Source organism: Zeugodacus cucurbitae, chromosome 4, assembly GCF_028554725.1.
Source record: "Zeugodacus cucurbitae isolate PBARC_wt_2022May chromosome 4, idZeuCucr1.2, whole genome shotgun sequence".
NCBI classification, from domain to species: Eukaryota; Metazoa; Arthropoda; class Insecta; order Diptera; family Tephritidae; genus Zeugodacus; species Zeugodacus cucurbitae.
Genome location: NC_071669.1, coordinates 71,224,866 through 71,249,566, shown reverse-complemented (window position 1 = coordinate 71,249,566; position 24,701 = coordinate 71,224,866). Strand labels below are relative to the sequence as shown.

At 34.2% G+C, this 24,701-nt stretch overlaps 2 protein-coding genes across 4 annotated transcripts in view; one reads left to right on the top strand and one right to left on the bottom strand.

Annotated features, from left to right (window-relative positions):
- Positions 1 to 24,701, top strand: part of LOC105212498 (elongation factor-like GTPase 1) — a 148,265-nt gene that overhangs the window by 86,903 nt on the left and 36,661 nt on the right. The window contains exon 8 of one of the 2 annotated variants that reach the window (XM_054230171.1): positions 9,541 to 9,572. The exons of the other annotated variant lie outside the window; for it this stretch is intronic. Coding sequence (XP_054086146.1) covers positions 9,541 to 9,557 — 17 coding nt within the window. The 3' untranslated portion in view covers positions 9,558 to 9,572. Of the gene's footprint in view, positions 1 to 9,540; positions 9,573 to 24,701 lie in introns of those variants that run through there. 2 annotated transcript variants of the gene reach the window in all.
- LOC105212476 (protein giant-lens) overlaps positions 12,044 to 24,701 on the bottom strand; it is a 30,522-nt gene continuing 17,864 nt past the window's right edge. For both annotated transcript variants that reach the window (XM_011184477.3, XM_054230172.1), the window contains exons 3-5: positions 13,913 to 14,559; positions 13,664 to 13,835; positions 12,044 to 13,558 (exon numbers count right to left, since the gene is read on the bottom strand). In XM_011184477.3, coding sequence (XP_011182779.2) covers positions 13,346 to 13,558; positions 13,664 to 13,835; positions 13,913 to 14,559 — 1,032 coding nt within the window. In that variant the 3' untranslated portion in view covers positions 12,044 to 13,345. The remainder of the gene's footprint in view (positions 13,559 to 13,663; positions 13,836 to 13,912; positions 14,560 to 24,701) is intronic.

Sequence of the window (24,701 nt, the reverse complement as noted above, 5' to 3'; positions counted from 1 at the left end):
AACTCTTATTATTTAATTTAATTTAATTTTTTTTTTTTAATTTTATTTAATTTTCATTTCAAAATTTAGTCTCCATTACATAAGCGAAGTGTCAATGACCAGCCAAAAACAATACCGTCACACATGCCGTTGCTTAACACCCAAAATTGCTCAGAACAACAGTATATTCCAAACAATAAAGTCGAAGCGAAAATATTAAATATTTTTTCAAGTGGCAAAAGGAGCGTGAAAAGTTCCGTAAGCGCATTCGTTACACTCTAAATTTTGCTCCACATATTAATTGCTATGTTTGTGTGTGTGTGTGTAACTCGCTAGTCAACTGTTATATGTGTGAATAAACTTTTCAATGTGGTCATAAGCAATAAGTTCTCTACTTTATTCGCATATGTAACACAACAACAAACACACTGAAAAATATATATTTATATATAATATATTATATGCACGCTAATGTGTCATCGCCTTCGTGTCTTAAGTATGTATTTCCCTCATTTCGCTTGGTCTTGGACTTGGATTTTTTTTAATTAACCATAACTGTGGGGTCATTCCGGTTTTATTTTATTTACTTACTATTATTTTTATTTTTGTTATTGTACTCATATTTACTGTTACCTCAGTATGTTTTGATTACTTCATGCCGCTTCATTTAATCGCCGTGACTTCGGCAGCTTCTGGTGTTGGCATTTGATGTCATTCTTGTTTTGTTTTGTTTTGTTTTTTTTTATAATTGTTGCGCTTTTATTTGTATACTTATATTCTAGTTATGTGACAGCATAGCATTAGTGTCACTGTACGCTTTAAGTAAGTCTGCGCTTTAAGTAAGTCTGCTGTTAGGACTTTTTGTTTGTCATCGAATACACACATGTGTATAAGAAAGAGAGAGAGATAGCGAAATTCATGAAGTGCAAATGACAATTATTCTACAAAAGTTTTTTTTTTCATTTTGCCAGTCATGTGTTTGAGTCATAATCTGGAAGAAGAAGAACTGAAATGAAATGTAATAAAAACACACTTTTATTCAAAAATTCCGCGCTAATGAAGTTCTAAACAAACCAGCTTAACTAATACGACTGCGTCATTTCCCATCAATGAAATAATCCAGTTTCCTAAGTGTGTTCATATGTGCTTCCCATGCTGTCATGGAGGCAGAAGATCAGCTACGAGATCATTTATTTGAGTTCTTGAAGCTTTGTTGCATACTTACATATATATATCATATATATCCACATTTGTTAAAATCATAGCACAACCACAAGTTGCAAGCTATAAACTAAGTATTACGGTAATCATTTCGCTCTACCACTCGAGCTTTGATTTGATTTCATACACATTGTTCGTATGCTTGTACGCACTGCAACACATTTGTGTTCGCTTTTCACACACACATCCACCCAAACGCCGCGTGGCTTATTTACGTATTCACCCGGGTTCTAATTTAATTTGCTTCTATTTGCCTTTGGTGTGGATTTTACCTCGGAGCCTCTGTGCCTAACTGGGTCAATGGTGGCTTTAATTGACTGGCGTTTGTTGTGCCTGCCACAGGCGTACTCCTCGTACCGCTTTGCTCGGTCGATCGTGTGTACTGTCGGTGGTGGTCTTCTTCAATTTCGTTCAACTGCCTACTGACTTGATTTGCTTCAGTTTTTGTCATTTTACTTGTTGAGTACATTCGATTCGACATTTAATCGCAGTGGCAGATGGCATATGGAGACAATTTCCTGGCCTATTAATTTTCATTTATCTCTTACATGCTAATAAACATGCTACTCTTTCTACTACTGTTTAATGTTGTACGTTATAAGTGTGTAAAGGCGGCTGCAGCAGTTCCCACGAACCTGGTTGGTTTTACATTTCCGAGACTGGAACTTTCATCGACGATATTCCATGACTCTGCGAAAAGAGCATAACAATGGCGTCACAGATCTGTTCCAAACATATCTTTTATATATCTATCGTCGAATCCTTTTCAAAAACCCACTTTCTACGACGTTTCGACGGATTCTAAGACCTATCCGGTATAATTCTTCCAATTCCAATTCAACCATTTCCTTGTGCTTTACATTGTAGAGCGGTTGAAGAACCTTCTCTCTTTAACTTTTTTTTATTATTTTTTATTTATAATAAATTATTGACAAAAACGACTCTTATAATATTGACCTTTGACCTATTATCCTAAAAATAATGAACATAATTCACCTTAACCTTTTTCTTTCCTTTCAAATTTTTACAAATAGCATATTTCTGTATTTCCGTTCCCCTCCATTTACTTACTCACTTCTAGGCACGTTTTGTATGCTCCTCGGCGTCATTAAAGCCGATTGCATCTTGAAAGCATGCGCCTTCACTCTCATAACTACGCGAGCTTTGAGATGCTATGATATGCAAAATAGCATCACAACTCTACTTATTTTTGTGTTATTGTTGTTGTATGTGTGTAATGCTATGATTTATGAAGTGTTCGCCTGACATCGCAACTCATCAAATGCGCCAACCACAAATCAAGCAATCATCCATCCAACCATTGAGCCAACCATACAGCCAACCAACCATCCAGCTAACCGTAACTACTCAGACTCCTCATTCTCATTCGCCTCTGAGAGATTATTGAGACATCGAAAGCGTGGTGACCACATCATCCCACAGCTCATTTTCCAGCGCATTAACGTATCAGCGGTGTGGATTTTGCTGTCAATTTGTCTGCTTATGTGCTACTTTTCCAAAACCGAAAAATGTCAATAATTCCATTATTTCCATCAACATTACTTACCCATCACCGTCGCCGTGGCATTATACAAACAGTCTTGTATAAATAAATAGTTGTTTGTCAAATGTACAAGATATTATGGTATTATTGATGTCATTTGCGGTTGAAGAAATTTTCCCAATGCGCCGCGGCTGTCTAGAATCTTCATTTATTCTAATAAATGGAAATATGAAAATATTAATTTCAATTCGCCAGAGAAAGAGTGGCACGCTTTTAGTAGAGCATTTCACGCCCATTGACCTCATATAGCCGCTACTGTACGCCAAACTCGAAGGAGATATACTACTGTAGCGTGGGTATAATCATTTATGAGTATTTGGTGCAATGTTCTGGTCAGATGAGAATATTCATATTTTGATTTATTGCCTTCTTACGTCAATACTTATCCTCGTCCTCAAACATTGGCTTCGAAAAATTATGTATTGTAGGCTTCGTTGTTTACAAGAAATTTACAGATATTACTGAATTTCGAGATCCCGATATTTCGGGAATTCTAATTAATATTCTATTGTTCTATAAATACTTCTGGGCTATATGGATCCAATGAAAGAAAACTTTATTTAGTCTGCAAACATTTCGGGATCTCGATATTCCGAGACATTTAGTATTTATTTTTGGACTATTTTATCGTATATGTTCCAAAAAAAGTTCGATATCCCGATTTTCAAAACTGTTATTTTGTCTGTGTCTAAATTTAATTCATACAGGATTTAAAGTTTTCAGATAATAGTCAGAAAATTTTCGGGATCCCGATATTTTCAGATTTTTCTTAGGTTTTTATTCCAATGTTCTAAAATTTTTATGGGATCCCGTAACTTGAAATTTGTATTCTTTCTGATTATATTATACTGAAAAATAACGTTTTTAAAAATCCCAGTGTTGTTGATATTTAGAATTCAAATCTGAATACCTCTAAATCCAGTGTGCCATACATGTATAGAGCATACAAATAAATCTTTTAATAGAACACGTGTGCTACATAAACAAAACAGCAACAACAAACCATATGAAATGTGTTAATAAAAATTGAAAATAAATGGAAAGCCATACGTTTTTTCCAAAAATCAATGAAATATGTGAATGAAGAAGTGGAAACAACAGGAAGCCATTGAGAGTGAAATGATTTTTATATACCTTTTAGCTGTCGCACAATTGAAGAATTCAAAATCACTTCAAAGCTTTATTGAATACATTACATATGTACGATGTGTGGATACAATGCATATGTCATGGGTAAGTGCTTATATGCACATACATACATACGGTACATATGTAGCTGTGTAAATGGAAAAGCCAAACAGAGAATATAAAAACATCTCATGTACTAGTTATATATACATATGTATATTTATTTGTGTGTAAGCCTCTTGAAGCTTTGCAATGAAATTGAAAGTTGAAATTCATTGGAATTATTATTTTTTGGACTCATATTAGCAGAGCCTGTTGTACGCTTACATCGAAGTACATGCATATGAAGACATTTTTAACATATGTACCTACCCATTTACAGTCAATAAATTGACCTCCCTTCTTTGGAATTTGTCAAGGTAACCGATTTGGAATGTAAATAGGATATAATTCCATCTCACATACATACAAGGAAATGTATAAGTGTGAGAAACAATAATTTACACCAAGTTATTACGCTGAAGAATATCTGAGTAAATGAATTGGAAGAAAAGTCATCACTTAGAATTCCTCAGACGTACATAGATATGAGCTGATTCACTAAAGGAAGGGTATAGATAGGACTTTCAAATCGGCAAAAAATAAGTTTGAGGAACAACTACAATAACAATTTTATGTCCACGGCCCACATTGATCTAGATTTCTCATGGAATCCAAGTTATATCTGACCTGAATATGGCATAAATATATCTGGTTTTCGAAATTTTTCTGTCGGAATACTTCATACTTCGTAAATGTTCGAACTTCGCAGTAGTCTGTTAAAACGATATTATTCCAGAGAGCATCCAAGAGCTATTGAGAACCGATAGAAATTAGCATCCGTAGTTAATTTTCTGACATCTTCGTTAGAGGTATATGGATATAGCTTAGAAATGTGACTTTCCAACTATATTAGATAAAATATTTCAACTATTATTTCTAGAATGTTTTCTTCTTATGTCAGATGACATTGGGGAACAAGTTGCTTCTAAAACTATTTAAAACATTTTTTCACATGAATTCAGCGAACACAATGAAATATGATTTTACATATACAACATTAGTGAGACAACTGTTAAGACAAATGCAAGTGAAAGGTCTGATTTATTATATAGTTGTTGTTGTTGTTGATGTTTTCATTATTTATATGTTTTTTATGTTTCTTTTTTTTGTGGAAGAAACAATGCTGCCCTACAATCCTAAAGTGGAGCGGAGTGTGCAGCATTGTAAGCGTGTGGCCATGTTTTGTTGTGTTATGTTGTGTTGTTTGGTGCTAAAGTGGAATGCAATGCGGTAGCACTTGAAGTGGTGTTTAATGCTTAGCTGAAGTGTTAGCTGTTCAATGACGTTAAAAAAGATAAAATGCATACAAAAATGTAATAAAAGCGAAATTAAGAAGTGAAAATAAAAGTTAAAATTAAATTGTTAACAAATATGCCAACAAAAAGAGCTTAAAAGAGAATGATAGAGAGGGAGAGGGGAGGGCTTATTGCAAAGACAAAAAAAATGCAGAATAGTGAAAAACACAATTTACATAAATGCAACAACACTATTGTATGTAGCAATATTTATATTATATACATATATTAGTATATTTGAGAATATGGTTGCCAACTGCATTTACAAGTTTAACTGATTAAATAAAAAATTAAAATTATTCGTATTAAATTACAGAAAACAATTTAAAATAGAATAGAAATTAAATAATTTATAAGATTGTTAAAATATAATAAAAATTAAAAAAAAATCTGTATGGGGTTGCCACAGGAGTTTTTTATCAATCAAAATTTTGAAATTGGAACGGAAAGTCTTAAACGGTTTTAATAAAATTAATAAACGCATCTCAACACATTAATAAATTGAATGTTTCTCAGCAGGGTTGCCAACATATTTTTACAAAATAAATATTTCCTTCTCAATAGTCTTAAAGAGCTTTCATAAACTATAAGAAAAATAATAAGAATACATTAATGAACAGAATTTTTCATTAGCGTTGCCAACATTTTTTTTAAATAAATAACTAATAAATCGTTTAGGGTTGCCACAAGAGTTTTTTATTAAACAAAATTTTGAAATCGGAACGAAAAGTCGTAAAGGGCTTTAATAAAATTAATAAACGCATCTGAATGCGTTAATAAATTGAATGTTTCTCAGCAGGGTTGCCAACATTTTTTGTTAAATTAATAGTCTCAAAGGCTTTCATAGATTATAAGAAAAATAATAAGAATACCTTAATAAACATAATTGTTTTCAGTAGGGTTAACAACCATTTTTTAAATAAATAAATAATATAATAAAAATAAAAAAAAATTAAAAAAATATATATAATAAAATAAAGAAAGGCGTGTGGTTACTTTAATAATTGCAATGCTCCTTACTAGGGTTGTCAACATTTTTTTACTAAATAAATATTCAGTTAATTAAGTAATTGAAATATATTTAAAACCACTGCTAGAAACTTTTCCTGCGCAAACGACAAAGTTTAGCTCACCAATTTGCTTTTAGCACGAACTTTTAGACTAAATCACTAAAATTTTTTATTTTAATTTTTTCAAAATTTTTTTAATGCTATTTGTATTAACTCTGTATGTGTGCGTGTAAGTAAACATTTGAACTTTCTCCTCTTCAACCAATACCCGCACTACTCGGCTGCTTGGGTCGTCTATCTATCTGGCTGACCGGCCAATCTGTCGTTACTTTGACCGCGGCATGTTTGACTTCAAATTGTTGTTTATTTCTCTATTAGTTTTGCTTTTGTTGTTGCCGTGCCTATAGTTTATATTATTGTTGCCATTCTTAACCTTATTGCCGTCTGCTTGAAGGCTGATTGGAATTTTTCCTAAACCAACTCCGGGTAAACGGGGACGGACGTACGGACGGTTTTGGCAAAAAAGCGTGACGGTAAGTGAGTCTTCTGAGATTTGGCGCACGCTTCACTGGCCAAAAGAAGGTAAATGAAAATAAAAGAAGCAAACTGCTTACAAATGCAAACAAACAAAACTAGCCGAAACAACAACTACTTCAAGCGCTGAAGGTGAAGAAAATTTACTTTTCCTTCCTTGTTTAATTTTATTCCAGCTTTTTTGTTTTATTTTAATTTACGAGTATTTTTCTCATTTTGCGGCAAGACTTGTAATTATTTATTTATTTATTATCGTCATTGTGCGCTTTGTGATTAACTTTCTTTGGTGTTTGGCATTCTTTTGTTGTTGTAGATTTTATTTTCATTGTTGTTGTTGTTTCTTGTTTTTTTGTATGTTTCACTTTTGCATTTTTTTTTATCTCAATTGTATTTTTTCCATTTATTTGTTGTTGTCTCGCACGTTTTCCACAAAGGGTTTTCGGAGTGTGTCTCAGCGCCACAAGCGAAGTCCGACAATTTGCCCAGCAACAGTTTCAAGTGATTAACCAGCTGGCTGCAACGACTCTACAACAAATTTTAACAATATGCACAATGAAAACAACAACAACAAAATGGCTCGCCCTCCATTTACCCCCACAAAAGCAGCATGGCACATGGCCTTTGTTACACAGCTGCAAATACAATTCTTATAAATTTAGCCCTTTAACAAATACTTAAGCGCAAAGTAACTGCAACAACAACAACAACAAACAAACAATAGTATAATAATATACTCGTTCATAAAAGCTTAAGAATTGTAATAGAAAATGCCAACGAGTGCAGCTATCAAGTCAATGCTATTGATGTGCTCTCGCTCCCCTCTTTCGCTCTTTCCCTCTGCAAGCATGGTGAGACCTATTAGTAGCTGTCATGTTGCCTTAATTGTGTTATTAGTAGATCTCTGCTGTTAGATTAGACCGCAAAGAGCAATCAGCAAGCGATTGTTGCCACGCCGATCGCTGGCCGTCACCCAGCCAAGCGCTTTGGTTACTAGCCACCACCTCTGAGTTGCCTTGCATTCTGTGTGGCATACCTTGATGGCAAATTAGCCTCACACCCGTCTGTGTGCGCGCACGCAATTAGCCAGGCATTTAGCTTACGTAGCCCCCTCGATTATTGCAGTGCGCACGTTGCGCATGCGCAGAGTCGTTTACGAAGCACTCACTGCGTCTTTATTATTATGAACGCTTCGCATGTCCCTTCAACATTCCATCATTTGTTGAAGTATATATTTCAGCGTTTAATTGTCGGACATTTTTTATGAGCGTTTTTGATACGTTCTGTTGCCGTTCTTGTTGTGTGTGTTGGTGGTGTGGGGTAATTGATAAACTCTCAATTCATGTGCAGTCAGTATATTAATTTATACACACTTAATACATACATACATGTTCGTATTAAAAAGGAGTGAATCGGTCAATTGCACTCTCACAAAATGGTCTTATTATAAAATTCACATCCCATCCGTTTGCTTTGCCTTTACAGCAGGCAGCTATATAAAGCACATTCGGAGAGTTTCTTGTATAGAGACTCTTCTTCAAAAATGCATTAAGTCAGTTGATATCACACTCTAGCTTCCAAACCATATTGTTTTCACGTTTTTTGGGTGAGGTCAAAGGTTAATATTACAACAAATATCACATAAGCTTATTCCACATACGATTTCTCAAAAGTACTGTTGAACGATTATATAAAATCGATGTATATACTTATTATGAGTTTCTTAAAACCATTTCTTAAATTATGGTTTTTTAATTACTTTTGTCTAGACACCTAATGAATAATGATGACAGAACATTACATACTTTCATATTCATATACATATTTCCATATATTTCTATTGGAATGTGTATTTCTGTACACCGTTAGTATTACACTAACGCCAAATTGTGATTCTCAATGGAAGATTCTTAAATAAATCGAGTTTTTCAAAAAAGCTAATACCGACATATTTACATTTGCATCACATTCATAAGCACAACCAGAACTCGACATTTGAAATACTTCTTAGATTTACTTATTATTACATATGTTCTCACTTTCGTACAATGGATAACGGGGAGTGTTGGCTAACAACTGTATATTTGTTAATTAATCATCGTCTACTTTACTAAGTAGGGTCATTAATTTAATAACTGACCCAAAAACAGAACCCACAAGAATGCGCAGGCAAATATAGAAACACACGCGTTTACAAAAGGTATTTATAGAGACGTATTCATAAGTAAGACATAGCGGGAGAAAAGGTACTCAATAACTTCTTGCTGTAAAACTATTTAGTTAATATTAATTATTATGGTAGTTTGACTTATTCATACTTTCTTGACAGCTATTTTGGTTGAACTTACTCTGAAGTTTATGGAATTTGAATTGCCTATCCTTGCTAATGGTGGAGGAAACTTTGCATGTTTTATCTACATTTTTGAAGACATAATTATCATGCTAATAATTGACGAGAAGATCAAAATAGTTCGCGAAAAACCGCATACTCTGATACTCAGCAACATTCGTTAAAGTTTAAATTTGAGATAAAGGTGGTCTCCAAATCTTGTTTCCTCTTGAAAATTTGCATAAAGTTTCTTCGAAAAATTATATATAAACTATGATATTTATTCTTATTGTGATATTTTTAGATACAATTACTATGCTTTTTTTTTTCAATTACTTGCATAATATATATTTTAAATACGCATTTCTTTCTTTCTTTCAGGTATGTGTCCCATCTAAATATATTTATCTTAAAATTTACAAAACCACAATCAACAAACTTGTAAGTAAATATTTATTATATTTGTTAAAAATAATATTTGCCACCACTGTATTTGAGGAATATACAATTTAAATATCTAGCACAGACAGAAACCACTGATCGTGTAAATACAACTAAGCATTGCATACTTCTGGGTGCTCAAAGTGTATAACAGTTAGATCAGTACAAATGTGCTGGATTCTCAAAGTGTTTATAATTTGTTGAATTCGTATTTTTAAAGGAAGTGAACTCGACTTCCCGTATGGTGTCAAGATTCGATGAAATTGTATTTAGAAATCATTGAAATTACTATATTTCTAGGTTGAAACTACCTTTTGAGTTGAAATATTAAGGCGCCATGTTAACTGACAAATCTTCAGAATGAAATAATATGAAAATGATCATATAATTTCTCTGCAGGGAGGTTTAAACTGAAAACAGTTCTGTACGGTAATTTCGTTTACTTTTGCATTCCTTTCGTTGACTGACTAATTTGTGATCACTCATGAGGAGGAAAGGACAACTTCAATCCATCCAGTAGTATATTCCTATTTAAATTATCTATCTCTATTGTCAATTATGAAAGATTATTTCGGCGTTTTTTTTGTTCTAAAGTGGATAAAGAACTGTGATATTCCTTCCTTTCTCTCTTAATCCTGATATGTAACAATGAAAATGGTCAGAAGGAATAGCTGGTATATTTTTACCACTAGATTCACAATCTAAACGAATTAATTTTGGGTAAGAACAGAATAGATTACAAAGAGACTCGGGAGTTTTAGACGACCAGTAAAAATATACCTCAGTCAAATAAATATATGTGCATGAACTTTTTGCAAAAAAAAAAATTAAAGATTACAAAATTGCAAAATATTTCTGAGTATGCAGGTTTGTTAATATTAATGTACACGATATAAAAAACAAAAAAATAACAAATTTCAAAATATTTTTTAAACTATAAAACAGAATTGAAGTTTAGGCTAATAGTAAATATTTATATGTGCATTTTACTATTTTTACCAGTAAAGCCTATACATTTGAGTTAAACTGAAAGAAATGTTTTTTCTAATAGTCAGTATAATTGTCCTTATATTTTAAAACCAAATTAAGCCGCTGAATCAGAGAATTAACTACTGACTGTAGAATAGTTACGTAAACATTGGCAAATTCTTGCTTTATGGCTAATTTAAGGTGACGTACTGTCTCAAACTGCTTTCCGTTTTGGAAAACAGGAGCAGAGAGGTTCCCCCCAGAGATCCTCAATAGCATTTAGGTTCGAACTCAATGCTGCACATTGTAATACCGGAATCCTTATTATCCTTTCGATATGTCCAGTTATATTCCATAAATATTGCCAGCAAATTTTATTAACTCGCTGTCCAAAAGATCAACATTGATATTAGCATTCATTTGAGTGAATATAAAACATGTAAATAGCTTTCCACAGCAGCAAAATGCAGCCCATGCAATCAAGGTAGCTTAAAGTTAAATAAATGTAATGTATAATAATTCATTAAGTTAATGCACCTACAATAATTTTGAAAACAAATTTTAGCAAAAAAATTTTTTGCTGCAACACTATCACTAAGAAAGATCCGCTAAACTGATTTTGCACATATAAATATTTACTATGCAATATCCAATTCACAAGCACATTCTTAATGTAACTGTACAACGAACGAGAAAAGTATGAAACAATTTTCGTTGCATAGTAACGGTAACATATCAATCTTTTATTCCACATTTACCGAAATCCAAAAAATAACAGTTAATAAGAAATATAAACAAAACCAGAAATGCACATATATAGTTATTTGACTGGGGTACATGGCATTTTATTTAATTAAAACCAAAATTTGTTTTATCTTCGATACATTTTTATTTTATTCATATTTTATTTTATAATTTAATAATAATAAATGTTATAAGTTAATCATCATTGGGTAATATAATTATGTATAAAATTTCAATTTCAAATCTCCATATAAATAGGTCTTTATACAAAAACAAAATATAAAAAAATGTAATGTACATATGTATATATATTAAGGCAATAGCAAGGAAACTCAATCACACCGCAACTTAGTTTAGTCTTGGAGTCTACAGCTAAATTAAATATTAGTACACTTGTATGTCATAATTAAAATTATGAATTATTTGAATATTTTAAAATTATGCATTTTTCGTTTACAAACTAATTTTGGTGCCAATTTAAATGTTTTTTTTTTTATTTATGCTTTGTTTTTGTATTAAATAATGCTGCGCTCAAATTCGAAGGGCCTTAAAGACTTGTGGAAGCATTTCAGTGGCTAAGTTCTAGCGCGTGTCGTAAGTTGCTTATTTTTTGTGTTTTTCTTTTTCTTTTTCTCTTTCTTTTCGCTTTATATTCTTGTAATTTAAATTAATAATTTACATATATAAATAGTTGCGTAGGCAATAGAAACTAAACAAATAAATTATTATATGCTAGAGTTGTAGAATAATGTGGTTGTAGGCACAGTGGAGGCTAAATAATTTGTATTTGAAATATTTTTTATTAAAACTTACTTCAATTTTAACTTTGTTGTATTTTTCGTATTTTTCTGCTGTGGGATTTTTGTTTATAAAATTTATGCGTTATAAAAATATTGTTTTTTTGTAAAATAAATGTATTATATTTTTATATTTACATTACTTTTTAAATATTTATTCTTTTTACGATTATTATTATTTTTTTCTTTGCTTAAGTGCATTATTTTTTGTAGTAAAAACTTTCTGTCTGCTACTTTATTTCACACGATTGTATTTTATTCGCATTTTTTTGCGCTTTATTACCGTTAAAACTGCTTTCAGGTACAATTCAGCTTGTCTTTATGTGTTTTCACGTTTTTCATATTGATTTGCTCTGTTGCTTAGTGAGTTACTGAGTACCTGATTTTCATAACTTAATCGATTTAATTAAGACTGCACCCTGTATTTGGCACGCTTGGCTACTGAATAAATATTTTACGCTCAATTTTATTTTTATAACTTTTTTAAGCCATCTTTGTTCATTTTTTAGTTTTTTAGTATTTTTATTTATAATAATTTAATTTTACGACATTTTGAAATATTTACAATTTACAAAACTCTCCACTCTCTCCAAACCCTATACTAGGCATAGGCAATATATATGTATGTATGTGTGTGTGTGTGTGTGTGTAATTACTAACGACTCGTCGTTTACTTTTCATAGCTGCGCTTAGTTTACCGTTAAGTTAGCTTAATTAAATAAATAATTAATTAACATATTCATATTTGTTTTCTTGCATAAATTAATTAAACTACATTAGATTTTAGCTTAAATATTTTAAGTCAGCAAAACAATTTCTAACACTAATTTGCATTTAATTAATTGCTTAAATTTATTTTAAAATAAAGACGAGACTCAATTGGCTCAGTCAACTATTTGCGTGTTCCTTCTTTCTTGTTTAACATACTTCTTTTGACTAAAATTTCGCTTGTGGCTGCTTGCAACACGCACTTCGTAATGTATATGTATGCATATGTATGTGTGTGTGTTTGTATATTATTTTTAATTTGTATCAAATATTTTACTTTGTACCCTTACTGTCGCCTTCACTGTAATGCCCACATTGAACTGTATTTGGAATGTGGTCAGCTGCCCAGTTTTCATTTTGCTCTGCTGCAGCGGTTTCACTTCTGGTTGTTGCTTTTGCTTTTTATGTTTTTTGTATTTGTTTTTTCGTTGATTTCGTCTTTTGCCCTTCGCGCCCGCCGAAGACCATCAATCGTTAGCCATGCAGTAACCCGAATAGGTTTGGATATTATCCTCCAAGAAGCTCTCGCCGGGTATGACACCCGATTGTGTGTGATGGCTGGGGCAACGATGTCCTTTCGGACACTGGCACAACGCATTGATGTTGACCTCGTCAAGGAATTCTTGTCGCTTGCGTACCGTGAAGAGTTTGCAGGGTTGCTTGCGTTGGCAGCGTATGCGCTGGAGGAAAGAGAGAGAGAGAGAGACAAAATAATTAATAATGTTATGAATGATTTTTCTCAATAACAAGCTAAAAATTGTAATTTCTCATCACTAGACACTTACCGTTATGGGTGAACAAGCAAAGAGATATGTGTAGCCACTAGCGCCATCTGTAGCCGATTCCCTTTTCGTCAAATATGTCACCGAATTCTTCGGACAACGACAATGCACTATCTGCTCGGTCACATTCAATTCCGCTGAGGTGGTAAGCGTCCATGTATAATCGCGGAAATGTCTAGAAAAACACAAAAGAAAGTTCAAAAGTTAAGAACATGCTACATAATCTTTAAATTCGTGCACTGCACTACTCACTTGCATACGGGCAACTTGTGCACCGGCTGACACATCTTGTAGTGACGCGTCTTATCGGCAATCGTGTGCCCATCCTCCACACCCAATCCACTGGGGCAGCCACCAATGAAGTTGATCGGCTCCTTCGCACGATGACCATTGTGACCCGAGTGTCGCATATGCGCCGTGCTCGGCTCCACGCTGTAGTAATTGCGACGCGAAGGCGTGTGTGGAAACTCATTGTCGCTGAATTCGCTCAGCAACTCATCCTCCTGCGAGTTCGGCAGCGCATCGTTGTCCTCGGCATGTGACGCCACCGAAGCTGCGGCATAATCATTTGGCTGCAGATTTAAATCCTCTTCGTAGACCGCGCCCAGTCGTTGCATCAGCTTCTTCAAATGCATTTGTTCGAACTTCTTGTCGTTGTAATCGCCAACCAGCAGGCGCTTGTGTTGCAACAAACGCTCCCGCTCGTAGTAACTGCGATACTTGTCGTGCGCGGCGGTAGTGGTAGTAGTAGTGTGGTGGGCGTGGTGATGCAACACGATGTGTGGCTGGCGATTCACCTCGGGACAGCGGCACTGACGCTCGATCCACGGCGTCTCGTACAAATCGATTTTGGAGCAGACAGCATTCGGCGCGCAAATTGGCAGATCGTCTTCGGAGTCCTATGCGGAAGAGTGGGACGGTTATTGAAAATCTTAAGATTTTTATGAAAATATGTATAACTTATTGGCTATTTTTAAATGCTCATATTGAGGCCGTGTTAAATAAATTATGCGCACATAATTTTTCTGTATTTTAAGAGTTGGCAACCCCACGCAAACCACTTGCTGTCATAATTTATTTATTTGCTGCACTCACTGCTGTCACATGGATTAAATATAGCTCTGGTTTGACCGTTTTTGGCTATCTAAAACGATTTCCTTTACGAAGGCAGCGTTGGCGCTCGTTAAAGATCCAAATATGCACCAGCAAATACCTACATATTTTTCATTATGTAATATATGTGAGTAATAATGACCGCATGCGCCAATGCAAATGATTTTAAAACAATTTTACTTCATATAAATAACGCTTTATAAGTTGAAATCCAATCAATTCCAATTGCATTACAACAAAAGCAAACTTTGTAGTCACACCTACTCTACAGAGTGCATGAGAAATGCACAACACATCCGACACACTGTATGAAAATATGTTGTGAATGAATTGCTATTTATAATTCAAATAAACTCATTTACGAGCGTGTAGATCTGTCCATAAAACAAAGCAGATGTGATCGTGCTTTCACGTTCAACAGCGTCACTATACTTTGGAAGCTTTTTCAAACGTTCCGCATACCCCTATAGATATTTACATATATAATATTTTATATATCCCATATTTATGCAATAAAACGTGTCCAGCCATTTGTTTGAGTATCATGCATAGTCTACAATATTCAAGTCCACTTATTCATGGTGACTCGTTCAATGTCGCTGACATTGTCACCGTTGTGCGTCAGATATTCCGTTATTTGTCAGGAAAATGTCGTAAATTAGCCACAAATTTGAAGTGCAATGTTAAGGCTGTAATTTGTTGGGTGCGTCTTTGTATTTTTGAAATAGAGTTTTTGAGTATTTTTATCATTTTAATTTCAGAAAGGTAATCATAGTTGATTGAAATTTGGCCCATATAAAATATTCTTATTTTACCAAAAATATTTTTATTAAACAAATACTCTTTTTCGGCCGAAAAATAGAAAAATTAAAAAAAAATAACAACAGCGCCATCAGGAGTTTGTTCCTTGGAAAAAAGTATAAAAGTAGTTATAAATTATTATTATTATTTTATTTTTTTATTTATTTTATTTTTTTATTTTATTTTATTTTTTTGTTTTATTTTATTTTATTTTATTGTATTTTATATTATTTTATTTTATTTTTTATTTTATTTTATTTATTTATTTATTTTATTTTTTTATTTTATTTTACTTTATTTTATTTTATTTCAATTTATTTTTATTTTATGTTATTTTATTTTATTATATTTTATTTATTTTTTATTTTATTTTTATTTTACTTTATTTTATTTTATTTCGTTTTATTTTATTTTATTTTATTTTATTTTATTTTTTATTTTATTTAATTTCATTTTACTTTATTTTATTTCATTTCATTTCATTTCATTTTATTTTATTTTATTTTATTTTATTTTATTTTATTTTATTTTATTATATTATATTTTATTTTATTTATTTTTTATTTTATTTTATTTTATATTATTTTATTTTATTTTATTTTATTTTTTATTTTATTTTATTTTATATTATTTTATTTTATTTTATTTTATTATATTTTATTTTATTTATTTTTTATTTTATTTTATTTTATATTATTTTATTTTATTTTATTTATTTTTTATTTTATTTTATTTTATATTATTTTATTTTATTTTAATTTATTATTTTTTGTTGTTGCACTCTGGCATTTCCCACCGCTGGAATGTGCGTGGTATGAAGTCAGCAACTAATACGCCGCGTTTTAGAGTTTATTTATTATTTCTTTCATTCATTCATTCATTCATTGAAGCATGCATTTACTCATTCATTAGCGCATAGTTTTTTTGAGGGAGTTTTCCTCTTTGTGTCCCAATGCACCAACCAATGTGTGGCAATGACATGGAGCAAGATTTGATGCAGCTTCCACCGCTGTTGTTGGTGTTGTTCTAAACACTGACCATATGCATATACTCGCATTTAGTTAAGCTGATGTGTGTATTTACGCGATTGTAGATTGTTTGCTTACAAAAGCAAACTAACTCACACACACACACTCGAAAGGCATAAAGTTAAATATTTAGAACGGCATGTCTGTATGTGTGTATGTTTGTATATTTCCACGTGCTTTTGGGTGCGTTCCCTTAATGGCCCATCACGCGCCTTCTACGACGCCTTTTTATTGTTATTGGCTTAGTACGCTCACCAGTGTATGTGTGTGTGTGTTGGAGAAAAAAACGTTAAAGTTTATTTAGAAATGTACACACCTTCTTCTCACTTCTTAGTTCAGCTCCACTTTTTTATTATTATCCAACTAAACTTTTACAATTGCTGCCATTCTATTCATATTGAAGATGCTTATTTACATATCAAACGAAAAGAAAAGAAAGACCACATTGTTGTTGTTGTTGTTTATGCTTATCTTATTTTGTTAGCTGTTAGTCCATTGTTGATGTGGCAAGCAAAGAAATGCTAATTGATGAGGAAATACGGCATTTGAATGGAATGTGCCGTACCGGAAGTGACGTTTTTTCATCAAGCGAGTGCCAATTGTTTACACAGAGGAAGTTGAGTTGAAAGTTCGAAATCGCTTTTTTTAGTTTTTTTTAGTGCTAAAAATGTGTTTGAACTAAACTACTTACAATTGAGGTGATTGGCTTGTTTAAGTTGAGTAGTTTTAATTTGATTTCAAAAACTATTTTTTTTTTTAATATTTAATTTTTTTTTAATTTTTTAGTTTTTTTTTAATATTTTTATTTTTAAATATTTTTGTAAAAAACTATTTTTTTTTTGTTGTTTGTTTTTTTTTATTTAATTTTTTAACCATGCCCTCAAACTCCAAATCATTGCTTTGCTGACGTTTCATCCTTAGAAAAACTCGCATTTCACTGCTTTCTAAGACGCACCAGCAGGTGCTTGCCTCCTCTTACTTTTAGACAACTCACATGATACACACATACAAGCACACGCTCATCGTTTCATGTTCGCCCTGCGCAAAGTGCGCCAGGCATGCGCTGTAAATCATTTCATCTTTTCGAATTCTCCTTGCGCCTACACAACCTGCGCCTTGTACAGCTGTTGTTCGCTCTTCGCCTTCTTTGGCGAACACTTGTGCCAGTTGGCCGTGCAGCGTGGGAAACTCCAATTTTTTTCTACACGAATTCCTGCTCTGCATTAAATAAGTATTTCCTGAATGTCGATGATTTTTAGATTTCCGTTTGAATTGTCGAAAAGCAACAACATTTTAATGATTTCTTGGTTTCTACATATTTCATACAAACAACATTTGTGTTTGGTCTCATCTGCCCGGCGTCAAACGGTGATTATCACTGCTCGCATTGACAACTGTTGGTGCGGTGTACACACCTACATCGTACAACTGCACATTCCAAACACATGCTACACCTACACACACACACACACATCAACACACATACAGATACGAATACAAATCACATTCGTTTTCTATTTGCTTGTGTTTTATTTATTTTCGATTTTTATTTTTTTTTATTTTTTTCTTTTCTTTCTCTTGCTGCCTGTTGCCTGGCACACAGCTGTTCTGACAGTTCCTGTTGTGTTATTCAGCAGTTTGTTGGCTTATCTGTTGTTGTTGGCTTGCCTGCAGCAACATTTGCTTAACACACACTCACACATGTGTATAAGAATGCAAGTGGCTGTAAGTGTGTGTGTGTGCCTTGCATTGAGTTACGCTTGGCATGGCAATATGTTCTTTCTTACCATTGCATTGTTTTTGCTATTGCATACTATATGCAGGTGTGTGTGTGTTTGCTGTCAGCAGCAGCAGGTCAGCAATTGTTATTGATATCTTTTGAAAATAAACGCTTTGACTGCAACAGGTGTTTTTGCTTAAATCGTTGTACTTGTTACTGACTACTCTGATTGATTGTTGGCTATCGGAAAGCAGTTTGCCTTATCCTTAGGTATAATCGCATGTGACATATATAAATACTTATGTACTCGTATATGAACTATGCATTTAATGGTAGGAGGCAGCTTCTCTTTGTTAAGGTCTTCGAAGAAGATGCTATCGAAAAAATTATATTTTGGCAAAAAAAAATAAATAGTTTACTTTGGGCCTCTAAAAGAAGTAACTCCCTGATACATTCAGCAGAATATAATTAAATGTTCAATTTTGGCCAATACAATAGATTTTATTTTTGATCTTGTTGAGAACAGTTAAACTCGAAAAGCGTTCCGACAACTCTCAAAGGCAGAATCTAAACTTGGTCTAGAGGCAAAGGCTAATTCTAGTACTGGAGGCGCAGCTAAGCCTACCTCCAAGAAGCCAACGACAACATCGGCTGCCTTAACCAAGCCTAGTAGCCAGAATCAGACTACTGAGTAGAATGCGAAAGAAGATGTCAGAGGTGAACTTGCTGCATGTGCTTTCGCAAAGAATGGCCTATGCTTAAGGTCGGAGACACGAAAAAAGCTAAGTATGCGGAGACGCTTCGTGCTGCTTAGCTACTAGATGCATACATTAGACACCGCTAACCAAGGATGAGCTCACAAAAGATATTAATAGTCGGATTATACCCAAATTTATGTCTCTCCAGAAAGCACCAAGTCCATGGGATTCCTAAAATACCGTTGAGGGATGTTTTCTGATCTTACAATAAAAAAAATCAAACTCAAATCTCCAAATTAAAAAAAGCAGATATGATATGAGTTTCCACAGATTCAAGCTATTCAGAGTCCAATGAAAACCAATGAAAACCATACCTGGACTGTTTTTTATCTGTAAACAGACTTTATTATCCTTCTCATTTATCTTGATAATTTTATTTAATTAGTTAGGCAATGCTAATATTATTAAAAATGTTCATCATAAATATTTTCGATCGAAAAATTTTTAAATCAAAACTTGAACCAATCTTGGCTTTAATAGAATTTGCATGACACTTCTAACCAACCGCTTTTAGTAGTAAAGCCAAACAACTTCGAAAAATAAAAAAGAGCGAACCAGAAAAAAGCATCCTTCCGGTTATCGACACTCATCATACATATTTATTCGAGTGAATCTATTTTAAAATGATCGCGGAAGTGGCAAAATGAACAACAACACACATAGGCACTCATAAGCCAACACCGGCATGCATTTATTACTTTAAGCCGCAGGCGACTGGCCACTTACAAGATCACAGTGTCTAGCCGGCGACAATTTTCTTGGCAACTCTTCTGCTGCTCACGACAACGACGACGGCGACGATGGCGTACCATAAGTCTACTTCCTCAACCAGCGACTTTCCTTTGAGACGACTCGCAGCACAACCGCACATACATACACATGTGGATGTTGTGTGGAAGTATGTGGTTTGGCGTGGCGTCGCCGTGCTGTGGGAAATACTCGCTCGTACAGTCGTGTGGCCAACACACTTGTTGCGCTTGGTCCAAAGCACACACACACACCCAAACATGTGTGTGTGTAATGAAGATTACTCTTATCGAGAAATGCTCGTCGTCTTGTGTTAAAACAGCCGTGGGCAATGGAGAATGCAAGATTCTTTTCACCGCTTAGCTGATTGGCGTGCTTAGTGATAGAATTGCGGTTAGAAATCTACACACCTTCCGGATGCGTCTCTAACAGCTTCAGCTTTGCTGCTTACATGAGTTGAGGATGTGTGTGTGTGTGAGCGTGCGAGTGTGTGAATAATTGCAGTTGTGCGTGGAACGGAAGTGCGTTGCGGAAGTTATTAAGATTGAGTGAGTTGAAATTATTCTTCGATTTTCTGCTGTCTAAAACGATTTGTCGAACTTGTGGTTCTCACGTTTTTATTTGTTGTGTCATTGATTGTTTCGAGATTTTGATTTTATTTTGCGTTATAATGTTTGTATATAGTTATATAAAGCGCCATATTAATATACGAGTTGTGTTCAAAAAATAACGGGAATTTTCGTTTTTTTATTTTGAAAAAAAAAAAAAAAATATTCATTCGACTTCATTAATGTTGTCGCATTTAAAATAGTTCCCATTCGATATCAACACCTAAAAAAAATTGGCAATTGGTATCTCCAAAGCCGTAAAATTAAAATTTTTCAATTCCCGTTATTTTTTGAACACATCATGTAGTCATATGTATCACTTGCTATTCGCCTCTCTTAACTAAAAATTTACATGCGAATGCAACAACAAAGTTATTCAAAGCAAGAGAGTATATTGGACCTCATTTAAGTTGTTGTTGACTATGCTAGTTGCTTGTTCGATTCGATACACTCTCATAATCGATTGTCAATTTGAGACTCAACTAACCATTACCGTTACAGCAAAGTAACAAGCCAGTGTTTGTGGTTCCATAAAACCCGTAAATATAAAAGAAAACCCACAAAACCCGAACTAAAACGAAATGCAACACAAAAAAAGCATAAAAGTCATTTAAATAAAGAACAACAACAAATCTTCAGCAGAACGGAAGAAACGTTGGCGTTTTAGAGCCGCTAAGATTTGGTTCCGGTCTTAAAGAAAACAACAAGCTTATGACAGACGCGGGGCGGCGGAAGAATACAAAATCATTTTCTCGTTTCACAAATGACAACGACAACAATAGCAACAAAACGCCATTAAACAACAAAAAGCACACACACACACACGCACAAACAAATGCTAAAGAGGCAGTAAAACGGAAAAGCGTTCAAGCAAAAAATGGGCAAAACAACAGCGGCGAGCAAGCAGAACGCCGCAACAACAACAACAGCAACAGCGTTGGCAACAATCAACCGCATCGAAAGAAAAAGCTGTCAAACATCACAGATCGCTGCAGCAGCAGCCGGAGCCGGAGTATGGAGCGGCAGGGGCGAGCGGGTGGCGCGCGGCAACAACAATGTGGATGCTCTCGTCGATCTGGCGATTTGGTTGTGCGAGCGAGTAAACAGCGGCCGATAAATACCGCGAGCGCGAGCGAGAGGCCGCGAAAAACTACAAAAACAAAAGCAATAAAGCAGAATGTGTGTGTTTACGGCAATTGATTGTATGAATGAATGGATATTTTTATGAATGAAATAGTGGCGTATGTATGTATGTAGACGCCGGTGTGCGGTGGACGATGAAATCTTATGAATGAATCGTGAAAGTGTATGGAGGAGTGTGGAGTGGGGGAGATGCATACGTGCCCATGGAATGATGTGTGTGTGTTATTGGTCCCACATTATTGAGGAATGTGAAGCGCGTCAACAACAGCAACAGCAACAACAACAATGCGCACGGCAATAAAATCAACAAAACGAATGGATATTTAAAATTACAAAAAAAAACACCAATAAACACGCATAAAAGCCAACAAAACAATGGAAAAGAGACGTAAACTTATAAACAACCAAAGATGGGCCAAGACTACAAAGTTAAGTTGGTCTCCACCAAGACATGCACCCACATATATACATACATACACATAGGCAGACATACAGACAGCCAAGCAGACGGTTGCGCGGACAGACTGACGCGTTAAATAAATGCTTGAATGAATGGTTGAATGAACATGAACGCCGTTGTTTAGACAAGCCTACGGGCCTACAGGCCAACATTGATGGCATAAAAAAGCTCGGTGCGTACGAGAAATGGACCGACAACTTCGATTTTAATTTGTTCGATATTTTCGAAAAATGTATGTGTGTGTGTTTAATATATATTAGTTGGTAGTGTGTGTGTATGACTGCCTTTAACAGCAGCTGTCTGCGCCTGGCGTGTAGCAATTGCTCTTGGCATGTTGCTGCTCCATTCACAAATGTTGTTATTGTTGTTGTGATTGCTAGAATACACCATATATTTTCGATGATTTCATTCATTCAGCTTATTTTCTGGGCATTTTTTTTTCGTAACGACAGAAGAAGAAAGTAAACAGCACACGTCAGCGGGTGCGAAAATAGCGAGCGGCAATAAAAAATACAAATAAAATGAAATAAAAAGGCGCAAAAAAAAACAAAATCAACGCAAATGGGTCAATAAAAATGTGTAGTTAAATTAAATATGTCGAAAAACACGAATAAATTATAAAAAATATAAATTTAAAAATAGACCAAACAAAAAAATATAAATTTTTATTAAAAAAAAATTATACATTTTTATTAAAAAAAAATTTAATAGAAGTTAAATTTATTAAAAAATAAAAATATAAAAATTACATTTATTTAACTTAACTAAATTTAGGAAATTTTAAAGAAATTTGTAAAAAATATAAATTTAATTATATAAAAAATACATAACTGTAAATTATATGAGCATCAACTAAATGGCCTGCAAGTTGCCACATACAAAAAAAAAATGGTTTGTACATGTCCTTGACTCTGAAATCCTTTTTGAGCGTTGCTTTAAAGCCATAGCAAGCACATATAAAACATTACAACACAAAAACAGTGGCGTGCAAAAATAACAGCGACAACAAAAATGCATGCCATAATGGAAAAAAAATGCCAAGCCGGAAGCAAAAGCCACTTGTGAGAAAAAATATTACGCAACAACAACAACAATGTAAGGCGTGTGAATGCAAAAGAAGTGAAACGTGCCGACACAAATGATTTTCAACTCAACTTTTAACTTTATGCAGGTAAGCAGAAAAGCGCTTCCATCTCTCGCTCTGTGTGTGTGTGTGTTTGTGCGAAACAAACAATTAAGCGAAAGGGGCGGTTGTGACATAATTGCCTGCCAGTGCATGTGTGTGCGTTGAGCATACAATGAAGGATTATGGCGGTAACGGAAGTTGCAAAGCTTCCCAGAATGCACACATACACACATATATATAAATATATATATATATTTACTTATATGAAAATATATGCATTGTACTCCTCCGGAGCGTTACGTTGAAAGCGAAAATATTTGCCCTGTAAAGAATTTCTGCTAAATTAACCCTGCAACCACTGCCGCAAGTTGCTGGCTATCGGATTTTCATTTAAGCATTGTGTGAGTACAGGAATTTTCGCATACATACAACATACTTACCAAGCGCAGAGTAGCACATGAGTAGCTTATATGCTACATGAAATTCCGCATTTGCTACTTGCAACACGCACCGGAAGTGCTCATCGTAAACGTACAGCAATGCAAAGAAAACCGCATAAAGGCGCACACACATACATACATGTATATCCCCAGCAGTTATAAGCGCATATATACATATATGTATGTATGTGTATCTACATGTGAGTGTGTGTGCCCAGTTGAGCCCGCATTTTGCGGTTAATTTTAGTGCAGCAACTAATCTTTGCCGCAACTAACAATTCACACACATGCACTCACATATGAAGAGACAAATGTGCATAGTGACATGCTTTGCTTGGTTATGTTGTCAACTGCAGTCGCTCAAAGTATGCCACAAATGCAGGCATTGCATCTACATACATACATATATAAATTCTAATATGCTTCATATATTCGCATTCCCAACATCCCAGCTGGAGCCCCTGTAGTGGTGGCCACTGTACGTCCATTATCTATATATGTCCAGCTGGCATGTCTAATTGCGCTCAAATATTCATAACAAATATATAACTGAGCATATTATTAGTCGAAACTTTGCAAACAACATAAATGGTTGCAACTCGTGTCATTGGCGCTGCCGCTTCTTCCCGCTCTCCAAAAACCAACAACTTCTCTGCCACCTTCTTCCTCCCCACTTCCTCCTCTTCTTTCTACTGCTTCTTCGCCTAACATTATCGGCGACAAACATTCTTTCCTACGTTCTTATGTCAATGTCAAACTCAACTGGGGTATGCCACTGATTCACTTAGACGGAAACTTGGCTAACCGAGCCACTAAAGCGTCGGACTCACTACTAACTAACTGATTGCCTGACGGACTGGCTGTCTGCCAGTATCCACTTAGTATATGCCATCCATTCATTCATTCATTTCGAGTCAACTGTTGGTTACTTTCAGACACTTACCAACAACAACAAGAACACTTACACACACACTTGTAGGCTTGCAGTTTGCTGGAAGTTTTGGTTTTAGTGGGAAATTGTAATACGAGCTTCATTATGGGCAAACAAGCCATGCAACAAAGTTTCAGACGCAAAACGCACGCACACACACACACAC